This window comes from Colletotrichum fioriniae (assembly GCF_027942845.1).
Source record: "Colletotrichum fioriniae strain IMI 355084 chromosome Unknown scaffold_17, whole genome shotgun sequence".
NCBI classification, from domain to species: Eukaryota; Fungi; Ascomycota; class Sordariomycetes; order Glomerellales; family Glomerellaceae; genus Colletotrichum; species Colletotrichum fioriniae.
In genome coordinates, this window is record NW_027076853.1 from 771,675 (window position 1) to 786,881 (window position 15,207).

The 15,207-nt window shown below is 51.0% G+C and overlaps 6 protein-coding genes across 6 annotated transcripts; 3 read left to right on the forward strand and 3 right to left on the reverse strand.

Annotated features, from left to right (window-relative positions):
• Positions 1 to 389: 389 nt before the first annotated feature.
• N0V96_011417 (uncharacterized protein) lies at positions 390 to 897 on the reverse strand (the record flags this gene model as incomplete). Its single annotated transcript, XM_053192172.1, has 2 exons — positions 390 to 519; positions 578 to 897. 2 exons carry the CDS (start codon positions 895 to 897, stop codon positions 390 to 392), a joined length of 450 nt encoding a protein of 149 aa, XP_053050336.1.
• A 1,854-nt stretch (positions 898 to 2,751) lies between these two features.
• On the reverse strand, positions 2,752 to 4,238 carry N0V96_011418 (uncharacterized protein; the record flags this gene model as incomplete). The annotated part of the gene is made up of 3 exons (XM_053192171.2): positions 2,752 to 3,541; positions 3,599 to 3,745; positions 3,802 to 4,238. 3 exons carry the CDS (start codon positions 4,236 to 4,238, stop codon positions 2,752 to 2,754), a joined length of 1,374 nt encoding a protein of 457 aa, XP_053050335.2.
• A 932-nt stretch (positions 4,239 to 5,170) lies between these two features.
• N0V96_011419 (uncharacterized protein) lies at positions 5,171 to 6,186 on the forward strand (the record flags this gene model as incomplete). Its single annotated transcript, XM_053192170.1, has 3 exons — positions 5,171 to 5,489; positions 5,564 to 5,779; positions 5,846 to 6,186. 3 exons carry the CDS (start codon positions 5,171 to 5,173, stop codon positions 6,184 to 6,186), a joined length of 876 nt encoding a protein of 291 aa, XP_053050334.1.
• A 2,004-nt stretch (positions 6,187 to 8,190) lies between these two features.
• N0V96_011420 (uncharacterized protein) lies at positions 8,191 to 8,850 on the forward strand (the record flags this gene model as incomplete). Its single annotated transcript, XM_053192169.2, has 3 exons — positions 8,191 to 8,389; positions 8,452 to 8,568; positions 8,642 to 8,850. The coding sequence occupies 3 exons, from the start codon at positions 8,191 to 8,193 to the stop codon at positions 8,848 to 8,850; spliced, it is 525 nt and encodes a 174-aa protein (XP_053050333.2).
• A 49-nt stretch (positions 8,851 to 8,899) lies between these two features.
• N0V96_011421 (uncharacterized protein) lies at positions 8,900 to 10,066 on the forward strand (the record flags this gene model as incomplete). The annotated part of the gene is made up of 3 exons (XM_065759270.1): positions 8,900 to 9,046; positions 9,118 to 9,354; positions 9,473 to 10,066. 3 exons carry the CDS (start codon positions 8,900 to 8,902, stop codon positions 10,064 to 10,066), a joined length of 978 nt encoding a protein of 325 aa, XP_065612167.1.
• A 405-nt stretch (positions 10,067 to 10,471) lies between these two features.
• Positions 10,472 to 11,931, reverse strand: N0V96_011422 (uncharacterized protein; the record flags this gene model as incomplete). The annotated part of the gene is made up of 2 exons (XM_053192168.1): positions 10,472 to 11,790; positions 11,844 to 11,931. The coding sequence occupies 2 exons, from the start codon at positions 11,929 to 11,931 to the stop codon at positions 10,472 to 10,474; spliced, it is 1,407 nt and encodes a 468-aa protein (XP_053050332.1).
• Between the last annotated feature and the right edge of the window lie 3,276 nt (positions 11,932 to 15,207).

Sequence of the window (15,207 nt, forward strand, 5' to 3'; positions counted from 1 at the left end):
ACTAGCTAGGTTTTCCAACAAAAACCATCCCATCGGCACTAATTTCCCGTTCTCTACTCCGTAATCTCGAACGGATTCGACCTGCGACTTTTTCAACAAAGCCGATGCAGCCTAACTTCACAATAATGATGACATGGTCACTCTCATGACCCCAAAGATTCTTCCATGTATGTTTCATCGGGTCAATTGCAGCGCGTGCGGGTGCCAAACTCGAGGTAAGTACTTCAGGCAGGTAAGGAAGCAAGTACGCGGGATCCGCGGGAAGTGCTCTTGCTCACAGTTCAACAGTCTATGTGGCCCAGTTTCCATGGTCGGGAACAAATTATGTAGTATTTAGAAAGGCATTATTTACCAAAAAGGGTCTATGCTATTGAAGGCGGAAACAACGTTTAGGGGTTGACAGGTGGAGGAGTGCTGTCAATGACAATTGTCGTAGGGTTGACCTGGTTGCAGAGCAAGTCTCCAAGGCCACCGGCGTGGCAGTATGTGAAAACATCACCCTCGCCCCAATAGCCGAAACTGTATGCCCTTGTCAGTTCTTCATCGTTCTCAAGTTTCGTGATTGGAAGTAACTCACGCAAGGCCGAGCTCGTGGTAGATGCGCAGCGCAAACTCAGTCTCCTTGCCCGGACGGATCGTGAAGCGGTACTTGGATTCGCCGCAGGTAATCACATCCGAGGGAACACCGGTTGTACCCTGGCAGGCCAGATCCGTGGCGTTGTTGCCAGAGAGGAGGAAGCTGACGTTGGTGACTGTTCCATTTTGCTGCTTGCGGACGGAGAGGTCGGCGATGTCGATGTTCTCGTATGGGCGAGGCTCTTCCGTCTCTTGGGGTGCTGGGGCAGCGAGGGCAGCAACGCCGAATAGGCCAATGACGGTAGCGAGAGTGGACTTCATTTTGCAATATGAGGGCGGTCTTTGATCGTTTCTGGTGATGTTTGAAATAGTGTTGATAAGAGTAGAAGGTACAGTTTGGAAGAGGCTGCGCGGTGGTCAATTATATACTTGCGATGAGCTCCAGATACTGGGTCAGAAGATCATCATCGCCAAGTCGGTTTGGTCGGGCAAGCGAGGTTGGTGATTTCGACGTCACCGTCGCTTGGGAGGTAACCATTGTGTGGGGAATGCCTGTCCGGGAAATCCCAAAATGGCTGCGTTCTCGTAAAGGAAACTATGGCAGTGTTGGAAGCGGGTAAACACGAATGACTAGCAATTCTGTCTCACCCTCAACTGCTTCCCTCTTGAAAGGTTATGTCTCATGGGTAATGCCAGAAATAGCACATGAGATGAACTGTTCAATTCTCCACATCAATCATGAACTCTAATTTGACTGGGGCATCAAAATCATAACTTCCGTAAAGTTTTTATCTAGTGAAGGCCGGTATACTGGTATTTGGCTGGTAATACAGCGCAGATGTTGCTTCTACTGAAGATAGTGACGCTTACAGGGAGGCAAACAAGTCCGCAGGAGTGAGAGAGCGCTGAAAGTGAAAGCCTGGAATGCACGAAAGCTAAACCCCAACAGAGTCAGCAACGTTGTTTTGCTGCGTTGGTAGTCACATCGGGCAGTAAAAATGTGGACAAAACGACCGCCGATCTTCTCGTATTACCGCCAAGACCAATGCGGTGTCTCTTTGATGCGGTGACGACCGCAACAGGCGACTCCCCATTATAAAGTCCCCAGATTACCCGAAAGTTCCAGCTCCGGTGCTTCGTTCTTTTATGCCAGCTGCAAAACCCGTAATGTAAGTCCGGCTGACGTACCCTCTCAGAATGAATGACAATCGTTAAAATCTGAGAAGTTATATTATTCACAACTTGTGCTTTACAATGACATCTGTTACACAAGACTATCATTGCAAGATCTTGTGCATCGCTAGTGTTACTAGACCTCCATCTGGGCTTCCCTTTGCTACCAAGTATGTGCCAAAGCTCAGACAGTTACCATCTTTATGAACACATGCCCAATTTCACCAAGATGAACTTGCACAGAGTCCTATCTTATTCTTCAAATTTACATCTCTTGAGTTTCCCTTATTCCTATTCAGCGGATCGTTTCCATGGAAAGTTCGATATTCACCAAGCTGTGTTGTTCGAACTTCAGTAAGCGTCCGAAATCCCTAGAATCTATGGAAGTGTTAGACTACGAGCTTCATCATCACTTCTGTAATTCCACTGCATCCGACTTTTCGAATGATCCCCTTCTGCGAGACTTCTGGCATCTGAATATCGTAAAAGTAAGACTTTAGCACTGGTACTTGATGCGAAGCGTCTTATCCTTCTCGGCTTCACATCTTGCGAGTATTTGCCTACAAAGAAGAAAGCTAATTATTACAAACGTCGGCTAAGAGATGGAATCTAAGGAAGATCAACAATGATTGAATTCAGTGACTCAAATTTTGGCAACTCACGTCGGTCCCTAGCCGGTAAGTTCTCAGAACCACACTGGCCAGATGATAAATCGGCTGCAGGAGAAGGCTCCACCGAATACCACTAATACTGCAAACGACGAGCGTCGAGCTCGTCCACGAGTCCAAGACATAACAATACGAAAACCGACGCACCCTAGGGGTTGATAGACGAGATACTCGAGAATGGAGATCCCTTCTCAGGGAAACAAGAATAGCTACATGTAATCGCTTCCATTACAGTTCTATCTGAAATGATCAATTGTGCATACCTATGAAGTGGTCGGAGATCTTGCATGATGCTGGATTATCACGTCCTTACGGTATCATCTCCGTGACTCCGTCAGGTTAACTTAACGGTGACGACACCCTTAGAAGGAACAAAGACGGATACCCCCGAGCCTAAGATGCTGGCCGCTGTGGAAGCGAACTTGTGATTGTTGTCAGTGACCCACGCGCTCGCAGCCTTGGGAGTGAACCCCTTGAATGAGACGCTGGCAGCCTTAGCAGCGCTGTCATTGTTTGTGAAGATGATGACGATAGACTCATCTTTGTTTTTGACTGCTGCAGTCAAGACGTCGGATGCCACCATGCCCGACGTCTGCAATCTTTGCGCGCTGGGTCGGATGTGCCGCGACCACATGGCGAATGCCCAAAAGTTAGCCGACGGCGTCGCGGTCTTGCCATCCTGGGTATCGATGAGGTGGGAGTCAGACTGAAGCTGCTTGAGTTCGAAGCCCTCCCAATATAGGTAGGCTGAGAAGTTGGCATTGATGATGCCAATGGCAATCTTGTTTGCCCAGGTCATTCCCTCGGTGGCGCCTCCATTCTTATACCAGGTCAGGTCAAAGGCTGTCGTGATGCCGGATTCGGTAACCCAGGAAGACAGCTTAGTGTTGAGAGCGGTGTTGGCGTCGCCTGAGTAGGTGTGCGAGGTGATCAGGCCCAAGTAGGATTCCATACCAGCAGCAACGAGAGCGTTGGTGTATTTGACGGTTGAGCCCCAGCCGACAGCATCACAGCAAGTGACTGCGGTCTTGAGACCGGCAGATTGAACGGCCTTGGACAGAGTGGGGATGGAAGAGATGGCTTCCTGGGCATTGAAGCTGATTTGCATCTGGGAGTATCCAGGGCTGGGTGGCGTAGTAGTCAGTTTATTATCTAATTATAAGGGAGATCCTGGTGCTTACGAGAAGTCGGGCTCGTTGAGGAAGCCTAGGTGGGTAACATTGAGTCCAGCTTGCTGGTAGTACTTGATATACTGCACGAGGGAGTCGGCGTAGGCTTGTCGCCAATCCTCAGAGGAGCAGGTATGGCCGGTTGTGCCGCATAAGTATCTAAAGCATGTTAGAGAGTGACTATTCAAGTGACTGCTTGCGTCCTAGCAACCTACCCCGCCGTCGCTTCGTTACCACTTGTCTTCATGAATCCAGGAGCACTCCAAGCGTCAACGTAGATTTGATTCACCCCATAGCTGACGGCTTGCTTCGTAAACCAGATCTGACCACTATCATCGTTGTCCCAGGTATAAGTCGGCTTGCCTGAAGGAGATCCAGGACTCGTGGGAAGAATGCTGTCTCCTTTGCCGCCGGAACCAATGCGATTGCGGATGATGCTGAACCCGGCACCTTTGGTAGGGCTGAAAAGCAGATCAATAGCCTCCTTCTGAAGGGCCGTGGGAGCGTTCTGGAACTCCTTGGCACGCCCGAAAGCTTGAGAGAAGCCAAATCCGTCGATTCTTTGCAGCTTGGAGGTGGTGTCGACGGTAACCTGGCCAAGTGCCAAGGCGCCTAGGCTGACAACACCAAGTAAAGTTGTAAATGGTGACATCTGATCAGCCAATCATGAACGAAAAAGAGAGTGTGATGTTCGATATGGAAAGGATTGTGGGAGTGGGCTGCATCTGCGCGCCAAGAAAAATAACAGCTCCGGGAGTTTTGCGGATCTCATATACATGTGGCATTCAAGAAAGTACCGAATAACGCGGGAGTCTCGCATCCCATTTGGCATGATAGAAATCGTTCCGAAAGTCATTCTGATTGCTCGTCTCTCGAACATGTGAGCTTTGGTGCATGTTGGCCCGCCGGACCCAAAATTAAGGAGTCTTGATAACATATTCGATGTAATGCTGTGCTCATGTCATTGTTACCAAACTGCAGTGGTGCTCATCGGAGCATGGAGATAAAATAAATCGCTCCAATAGAAACATTGGTGACCTAGTCTCGGGAACGTCCGAACTGCTCGCATAGTAGCGAAGTTGGGGCTTCCCAGTCCCTCTTCGGTAAGTGACATAGAGTGGACATGAAACTCAGGGGCTAGGTGAATATGAAATATTCAATTACAAATTACGGTAGGGACTTTTCTGGCTGTGATTGCGCCTTTAAATCTTGCGTGAAAATCTGGAAAAGGCGTTATGAGGAAGCATAGAGGGCTTAATTCGTAACGACTGTACTGCAGTGGGTACGGTATCGTTGTCTGGAGATGGCTATAGCTCTGTTTGAAGGACTCCGCGGCATCACCACTTACTCACTTCGTTTCAAACATCGGGTCTCAAGACTGAGATGTTGCTGTGCGAAATGCTCTTTGATATCTCGTAAGCCAGTGGACCTAGAGACGACCATTCTGAATACAAAATATAGAAAAGGTTGAGTCTTCCGTCATTGGCCATTCCGTTCAACTCATACGCCTCATTCGTTCTTGTTTCCATTTCTCTTCACTCTTTTGGTCTATCCATTTCATACAACGCAATATCTTTTGTCACAATGAAGTTCTCTCCTGTTGTCTTGGCCGTTGCCCAGGTGGCATCCGCTCATTACTTCTTCGACACCGTGGTTCAAGATGGTGCCGCCGGAAAGTCTTTCCAGTACATCCGAGATTTCACCCGTGCCACCAAGTACAATCCGATCAAGTTCTCAAACAACCCGGCTGCTGATATTCGCGATGGTTCCTACATCGACGGCCCGGACAGCAGATGCGACCAGGGAGCTTTCACCAACGCCGCCAAGACGCAGGTCCTCGACGTCACTGCGGGAAGCGACGTTACAGTGAAGCTCGGCGTGGGCGCTACCATGCAGCACCCTGGTTAGAAAGCCCTGCCGCCGCGTGATTCACCTCCATGTTGAACGTTGACTAACATCTGCGTCCGATTACTATAGGACCTGCTCTGTATTACATGTCGAAAGCCCCCGATGGCAGCATCAAGTACTACGACGGCTCTGGCGACTGGTTCAAAATTGGCGAGACGGGCGTTTGCACCCAGAGTGGTGACTTCACCAAAGACGCTTGGTGCACTTGGGACAAGAACACTCTTACCGCCACCATTCCCAAGGATACGCCATCTGGCGAGTACCTCCTGCGCTTCGAGCACATTGGTAAGAATATTGGCTTTGTATTTGCAAACGTCGTTTGTATTCTGATAGTCTAACGAAATGACTTAGGCGTCCACAAGTCGTTCGACCACGAGCCTGAGCACTTCGTGTCTTGCGTCCAGGTCAAGGTCACAGGAGGCGGCAACGGGACTCCCGGCCCGCTGGTCAAGTTCCCTGGCGCCTACAAGTATACCGATCCTTACGTGAGCTTCAGCCTCTACAACGGATACAAGGCTTTCCCGATGCCTGGTCCTGCTGTGTGGACCGGCGGATCGAGCGATGTCAACAGCACCTCGGCAGCAGAGGCAACGGTCCCGAGCAGCTTGCCTTCGACGACCCTGATCACCGCGACTCGTTCTGCCACTCCCAGCGCAAAGGCTAGTGTCGCTTGCGCCAAGCTTCGTCACTGAAGGGCCCGATTATCGGCAATAAGAGGCATAGGATCTGCCTCTGGTATCACTCGCGTTGAAAAGGTGATGAAGTATGTCGGAATAAAGGCTTCTGCTATTTGTTGAAATGCTACTTTAGGCGTTGCCCGAGTCCTGTTTTCATTCTCCTGTACAATTTTAGAGACAAATTTTGAGTTGGCATAGCCAACTGACTATATAGTATCGCTTTGCTGTTGATAGTCTTTGTTCCATATGTACACTTTCGTAGGGACGTTGCGTACACCTTTACTCACTATATCCTCTAGCTCATCTGCATAGGTCATCTTTAGTATTCTGAAAACTAGCAACACCACTTGTATGTTTCTCTTCTGAAGTAAGCAGGGATCGTTTTTGTTATTTCTTGATCGGACCTGAAACTATCCTGACCTTTTATTGGCTGCCTTGAATCTAGAAAAGATAGCCTAGCAGGGTGACTTTCAGACCGCCTTCGCCTCATCAAATGACAAGATTATTGCAGAGGCACTGCTGAGTGCGGCTTGCATAGTAACCTCTTGCACTGTCACAAGTTCTCCAGTCATTGACGTTGGAATGTGGGGTTCTCCTCCCGGACCATCTCTGCAGCGTGGTGCTGAAGATGGGCCGACAAGGACGGCGTGCCATGAGAAATGTACTCCCAAAGTGTGTAGTATCAAGATAGCAGCCTCGCTCGCCTGAACCAAGCTGCTGTATGGAACAGCTGATGTCTTAAAAGCGACTGCCTATGTACGCTTACGTCGAATCTGTAGAGCGGTCTGGCATGTCTCGATACGGGAAAACAGCGTTATGGAACCGGCATTGCGCGGGCATGGATAACACATTGACTCTTCGAACACGGATGGTAATTTTGAACCGTAAAGAAGACGGATAGAGATGGGTTGTTTTGGTGATAGGCTGTAACCTATTCAGCTCTGGTTGTTCAAGTGCCGGGCGGGCTTCTTCACGTGCTCTTGACTGAGAGCAAGACTAGCTAACCTATCGCACATTAGGTAAAGTACGTGGGCGAGTTTCAAGAGGATATAAGCGATGGGCAGTCTACATATACTCTTCAGGTCGCCTCAATGCTGCTCTTGGCCTCGTAGAACTTAGAAGTGACATCCCTGTCGAAGGCATAGAGGATGACCAGGCGGTCAGCGACTCATGGATGTTGGAAAAGGGATGCCGAGGTGGGGGTCAAAGACGAGAACGGATAGGATCATGATGGCTACCAGGGAGGTGGGGAAAGCACCCTGAACGTCTGCCGCCGACCTGGATCTTGGTTATCCTTCATCCTCTTTGGGTCGTCATAGTTCATTCAATTGGTATGGAACGGAGTACTACTACTAAGGCTTGAATAGATGTATAGTTCGTGAGCCGAGCACATCCAACCATGTATGCGACTCTCAAGCTGACAGTACTGATTTCTGGGAACACGATAGAATTGGAGAGCTTACCATCCTCAGACGGCAAAAGAGAACTACCCCATGATCCCCGACGTGTGACCCCCACATAGTCCCGCAAACATCCCTGGCCCCAGGTGTCCAAGAAATCCCATATTCGTTCTGTCCTAACGCCGGATCTGATGCCGGAGAGCTGTAAGGTGGGGTGGTCCGACGAGAAAGTCGACTGATGTTTGGGGGGTTCAGGGATGGCCAAGCAACAAGGAACAAAGGCATCGTTTGGATGCTGCCATGTTAGGCCCTACCCCATGGGGCGTTTCCCCGCGTTTGGACTGTTCTCCACGTTTGCCTCAGGATAGGGGGAAAGAGAAGGCAAGTAGATGATTGTGGGACGAGGAGAAGGAATGGGAGGCTGTTCCAAGGTTGACGCGTCCGGGGAAAAGTAGATTAAGTTCAGGACCCTTCCCGCGTCTTTTGACCGTCGCATGTTTGGCCTCTCATAGACAGGTCTTCTTGTCTTTCACCTCGCTGACTTTTCATTCCCATTCACAGTTTCACATCTTCGCCAAGGAATAAAGGGCTCTACTAAGTCTTGGACCGATACGAAGCCATGGATATGGACAAGACGGAGCGGTCTTCGGACCAGGTCGAGGATGTCAACGCCGATAAGTTAAGCCAACATGGCGGCAACCTCATCATGCCAGCCAGCTTAGCGGCCTTGAGCCAGGAAGAGTACGAGAGAGTCGGCAAGAAGGCAACATTGAAAATGGACTTGGTGATCATGCCCATCATGGTCATTATGTACATCCGTGAGTGCAGCCCGCGTATTCCAAACATCTTCTCGCAGAGGACACAACTAATATGATGAAAGTCAACTACCTCGACCGCCAAAACATTGCCAGCGCAAAGCTCGCCGATATCACCACGGACCTGAACCTGAGCCAAGTCGAGTACCAGACAACCGTCAGCATTCTTTTTGTTGGCTACAGTAAGAAGTTCCAACCCTTTCAATCGCAGAAACACTGCCGTATTAGACCCTGACTAACACGGAAGCTCTGCAGTCCTCATGCAAGTCCCTTCCAACATGATCGTCGGCAAGATCAAATGGCCCGGGGCGTACATCTGCTGTGGCATGGCAGCCTGGGGTGTTATCTCTTCCCTTATGGCCGTGGTGCACAACTACGAAGGCCTCCTGATGGCGCGGTTCTTCCTCGGCTTCGTTGAGGCCATCTTCTTCCCTGGCGCACTCTACTTCCTCTCCCTATTCTAGTAAGTCATCCTGTTCATAAGGTATGCTTTCTGTAGCTCGCAATGTTAATATGTGTCTATTCAGTAACCGGAAACAATTTGCTTTGCGGACTGCCATCCTCTATTCTGGTTCTCAGCTGGGCAATGCTTTCGGCGGCCTCTTCGCCATTGGCATCTTGACCTTGGATGGTGCACACGGACTTGCGGGTTGGCGTTGGGTATGTCCCTATTCTTCCGCTTCCATCTCAGTAGAGTCGTGAATATCTCGAGCTGACCATGACTGTCGCAGCTCTTCCTTGTCGAAGGTGTCATCACCGTCGGCCTGGCAATTCCATTCGCGTGCATCCTACCCAACTCCAACAAGAAGATACCCACTCTGACCCAGCTGGAGTGCGAGTGGGTACAGTACAATTTCGCCGCAGATCAGGGCCAGCAAGATGATTCGAGCGAGGTCACTGCTATGAAGGGCTTCATGATGGCAGTCACGGACCCAAAGACCTGGATGCTCATGGGCATCCTCTACTCCGTAAGTTGCACACCTCACTCTCATCTGTCGCCTTCGCGGCTCCTTTCGAGGGGATCAAGAGGAGCCTCTGCCACACCAATGACCATGAACAACTCTACTAACTCACCCGAACCATCAGACCTACATCGTCGGCGCCGTCGCAAACTTTTTCCCCTCCGTCGTCGGCGGCCTTGGCTTCTCCCGCACAATGACCTACGCCCTCACCGCGCCCCCCTTCCTCCTCTGCGTTATCACCATGCTTCTCAACGGCTTCCACTCAGACCGCAAGCAAGAACGCTTCCTCCACATCGTCGTCCCCCTATGCATCACCCTTGTCGCCAACATCATCGCCGTCTCAACAACCAACACGGCAGCACGCTACGTCGCCATGATGCTCCTCCCGGGTTCCTTCTACGCTGCCGCAGTGGTGGTGCTCTCGTGGATCACGGGCAGTCTGGCCCAGCCTTCGGTCAAGCGCGCGAGTGCTATTGCGCTGATCAACGCCATGTGCAATACACCGAATATTTGGGGCAGTTATCTGTACTATGGTGCGCCGAGATACGTTACGGCGTTTATTGTGAATATTGCGGCGACGGGTTTGGCGATTGGGTTTGCTACGGTGACGAGGATTTGGTTGAGGAGGTTGAATGCTAAGTTGAACCGGGGCGAAGACACTGGGAAGCATGGACCGACGCAGGCGCAGGTTGCTGGAGGGTTCAGATATCTCATTTGAGGCTTCTGGGGAACGGTATCATGTTCAGTCAATAGTCTCGTTGAGGGGTTTTGTCCGTTGTATTTTTTTACGTTGGAAGTCTGAATGGTGTCGATAATGCCTCAAACCTCTCTGGGCTTGGAAATTGAACATAGTCCGAGACAATTAGACTTGATATTGGTGCTCGTGAACTTGATCTCTGTACCAGCAACTGAATTGCCTGGTCCATTGCCCCTCGGTATGAAGAATGATTACCTAGCAAGCTGAGAGGTTACTTGGTATTTCTCACGTAGCAAGACTTCCCGCGATTCGCTGATCATCCACACATCACGAGCGTTGAGACGCTATTTAGGGTGGATAGACTCGATGGCAAAAAGGCTCCTTGTTACAGAGTGTTCTCAGATGACGCTGAGCCTTTGAAACAATCTACAACTTCACCCTTCCCGTAACTTCCTTTCCAGCCCGCTCGCTATTGACCATCTCAGGAACAATTTCTTCCACACTCGTGGCACCCGCGAGTGCCATATTAGTCTGCAGCTCATGCCTGAGAATCTGCACCAACCGTCTCACACCAGCCTCGCCATAGCCAGCCGTCATCGAGTACAAGAACGGCCGACCAATGCCAACAGCTGTGGCACCAAGAGCAACAGCTTTTAGGACATCCGTACCGCGTCTGATGCCACCGTCAACAAATACCTGGAACTTGGCTCTGGTTACTTGGGTTAGCAAGTGCGGCGCGTATCTACGAATCTCGAGGAGTGTGAGCATGGGCGCCTGTGCTGTGTCCTGAGACCTCCCTCCATGATTCGACAGCACGATGCCATCTACTCCGTGCTCGTGAGCGATGACCGCATCTTCAACCGACTGGATCCCCTTGATGACAATTGGCAACGAGGTCGTATCTCTTATCCATCTTAAATCGGCCCACGTCAACCCCGCATTCAATAACCCAGAAGCTGTCGTCTTTGCCACGCCGCTGGGTTCTGAAAGGGGTTCATCGCCAACAGTCAGCCGCTCATCACGCTCGCGTTTGCCGATGACGGGCGAATCAACCGTCACGAATATCGCCTTAGCGCCCAACGTCTCGGCCTTACGGATTGTAGCTTGTGCCTTCTCCCGGTTCCGATCGACGTACAGCTGGAAAAACAAAGGCTGTGCCTCGTTCGCTTTAGCGCCGAAGATGGACTCAACTGACGCGCTCGGCTTGGTGGGCATACAGTACAGGATCCCTTCCTTGCCCGCGGCTTTCGAGAGAATCGTCTCGGCGTCGGGGTGGGCGTACTTGGCCTGTCCCGTAGGCGAGATATAGAAAGGTAGGGAGGAAGGGAGGCCGAGAATATTGGTAGACGTGGAGATGGAGTCGACATTACGGAGGATGCGTGGACGGAGGGCAAGCTTGCGGAATATGCGGCGCGAGTCGTCAAGACTCCGTTCGTCTTCTGCGCCCGAGTAGTAGTACGCCCAGCCCATGGGCGAGAGGTACTTCTCAGCGACCTTTTCAAAATCGTCGGCGTTGATGATGGCGCCTAGATGCGGGAAGGCTGGCTTTTGCTTTTCAGGAGCGTTCGACAAGGCATCTTGCGGCTCTGGTAGTGTTGCTGGATCTACGGGACCCAGGCACCGGTCTGGCGATAGGGTCTCTGTAATGAGGTCTGGGTTGTGGATGGAATCGTAGTCTTCTGTCGCGTCTCGGCCGGCACATTTGATGATGAGTTTTGCGCCACCGGGGTGCTCATCAAGGAAGTCTGGTCTGGTGTGAGCTGGCATTATGCAACTCGTTACCAGAGCATGTACCTACCTGTGACGTCCCATACTTGGCCATGCACGACGACCCAGCACGAGTCTTTGGTATTGTTCTTCGCAACCTCCGTACCGCTCACAACCATGGTGACGATGACTGATGAGTATAGAGTGAGAGCAAGGAAGCAAGGCGTAAGAGAGATGGCATTGATGGCTTGGGCGAATTCGACGTTTTCCACATCCCTAGAGGAGCCGCCTTGGCAAGTCGGCACATACACATCGTGCAGACCAAGCTTGGTTCTCCCACCCCACGAAAGGCTCACGATGTCAAACATCTCCACTGGCGGCACATGGACCCCACGAATCCACGCCAGCCAGGCCTAGGTGGGGGTCATTTTGGTGTTGGTCCACGACCCCATGACGCCGCTGCCGGTCCGATTCGAGACAAAGCTGCTCCCCCACTCAAGCCATAGCTTGCTTTTCGGAGTGGGATCCCCGCGAAAAAGTGGTGCGGCTCCGCCATGTTACGAAATCCAATTCGCTAGAAGGTAACGATGTTTGCGGCGTCGAGTGTCCGGCGACGACGTTGGAGCTGGGGGAGGCTCGGGAGTTGTCCGGGGCCCCGGAATGGAGTCCCTGCTAGTATTCTACACTAGCTGACTCGCTTCGTGCGGGGAGACATGCAGGATGTCGGGACTCGGGAATGATGATCGGAAATAGGCGTTGGATTCAATGTTGGTTGTGGTTATAGTTGTACGGAGTGAGGATGCGGCGTAAGCAGCAACCTGGTCCAGACTCCACGGATGTGAGCGCCGGTGCAGTGCATGTTGGTTCCTGCTGCCTAGCCGTTCTGGGGCTAGTTCATCCAATCCCTCAGTCCCAAGTGTTGTAGACCATAGACGTCATCAATTTGCCGTTTCAAAGGTGTTGAAATGCGAGTTGATGTGTGACATTGTTGGTCAACATGGAGGAACTCTTCAGCAGCTGATCCTCTCCTTTGTTTCTGGTCAATGGTTTCCAAGGTACCTTACTTTGCAAACACGTAGCATTTGCTCTGGTTCAGCCGAGCCCCATAATACTTACCTATGAACGGGTGGCCCGAGCCGTTGGGAGCTTATCACCCAATCTAATCAGTCCGCGACGCGTCTGTTTCAATTAATCTCGGATTTACGCGATCGTGCCAGAGCTTCTCTGCCCCAAGACGTGGGATCTTTCCAACTGTCGCGCAAAAGAACGACTGACCGAAATGGCATTCAAACAAACACAGCGCACGTAGAACTCGGCTACAAGTTCCATCATACAAAAAGCATGCCTAATATCCTAACAACTAGTCCAATTCGGGCCCAAACGCAAGCAGAACGGCACCCTCTCCGCACCGTCGCCCAAAAGATCCCGATCCCAACCCGAGCCCGACGATATCAATTCGACGGGACATGGCGACGCTGGTAACGAGTTTGAAGCTAGCTCCAGCTCTCAAGCGGAGACCGATGCCGGGCCGTCTGATAACCCCCCACGAACGTCAGTAGCAGACAAAGTAAACGACCTGGTGAAAAAGTACACTTCGGGTATACCAAGGGAACTTTCCGGCGCCACAAGGTACTACGTGGTATGGAATGGAATGGAAACCGGCATATTCGGAAGTTGAGAAAAATGTCAGCCGTTGGTTGACGGATATTCAGGGGCAGGGTGTAAGTCGCATCTCGAACATTGCAAAAAGCAAGTCCCGGGCTGACTGCATGAACGCAGATAAGAGAGCCAAGGATTACAATGACGCCGTGAGACACCATTCTGCTTTGGGTTATAAAGTTGAAGAGTATCACTGATGTGTTTTGTCATAGGTGGATCTCCTGCGTAATAAGTTGACAGAAAAGCTCGAGGCAGAAGAGAAAAGGCATGTGTCTCAGCAGCAACCCCAAAGACACACCGCAGCCACGACCTACGCCGCAAAACACACATCGGAATGTACCGCAACATGTGCTAACATGTTCAATAGTGCGGAGGTTAACGAGCCTGTTCCAGACCCTCTGGAGCCTCCTCTTTGCAATGAACAGCAAGAAGCAATGAACCTCGCCATGGCAGGGCACAACTTGTTCATTACTGGGTACGTTGCTTATTGTGTTGACGCGGACCATTTGGTCAACCCTCCGCTCTGTGAACATTGTAACTCTGCGGCATCGTTTGCTGACATGCCGACAGATCCGGTGGGTGCGGTAAATCGGTCCTCGTCAAAGCCCTTCAGACAAATTTCGAGGCCAAGCACAAAGACGTCCATCTAATTGCACCTACTGGTCTTGCTGCTCTCAACATTAATGGCAGGACAGCTTTCAATTACGCTGGTTGGGTGCCTGACGATAAGAAGAAGTCATTCGATGCCATCGTTGAAAAATCAAAAGGCGAAATCTTCGACCGATTCCGCAGCACCGACGTCCTCATCATTGACGAAATTAGTATGGTTGACAATCGATTTTTTCAACGACTAAGTGACATCATGAGACATGTTCGAGGGATGCCACGGAAACCTAGAAAAAAGAGTCAGTCGAAAAAAGACAATAGTCGGATGGGTTGACTTCGGCCCGTTCGGTGGCGTCCAGATCATCGTTGTTGGCGACTTTTGTCAGTTACCACCTGTCAAGCCATTTGAGCACTGCCTCCATAATGGATGTCAGCAAGAGACAAAGGAGGAGAGGACCGATACGGCGACTTCACACGCTTGCCCCCTCCCAGGGCATCCGAAAATTCGGGACAACGAAAAATGGGCCTTCAAATCTACGGCGTGGGAAGAATGCAAATTCAAGTATGTGCATCTGAGGAAGATTCATCGCCAGAAGGATGAAGAGTTTGTCAGTATTCTTCAAAAGTGCCGCTTAGGCAAGGCACTTGATGCAAGCGACATTAGTACGCTTCTCCATCACCCCACGGAAGTCGAGAACGGAGCTCGATTATACAGCAAGCGAGAAGAGGTCGATGAGCTCAATGGCTTATCATTTAAAATGCTTCCCGGCAGTCCAAGAAAGTACAAGTGCCTCGATGTGTACAAGCCCTCAGAATCTGATGTTGGCGACGTGAGTGTACTCTTCCCTTTGGATCATTCGATATTCGTGCACATGAGGTCTCGCTCAAGAGGATTGGGATATACTAACTTGCGTTTCGATGCAGTTAGAATCAGATCATGCAATGCCATCAGACGTCTCTAGATTACGAAAAGACCACCGTTATGCCAGCGACCTGGACCTAAAGCGGAACATGCCTGTCATTCTGCTCGCAAATGTCGGTTGTCCCCGCCTGGCCTGGTATCGAAACGAGTACCGTGTTTGCTGACATCGGGAAATTGCAGATAGACCTGAAGGCGAAGCTGGTCAACGGCAGTCAAGGCGTAATAGATGACTTCGTGCCGTGTGACAGGCTCGAGCCACCTACTGAGC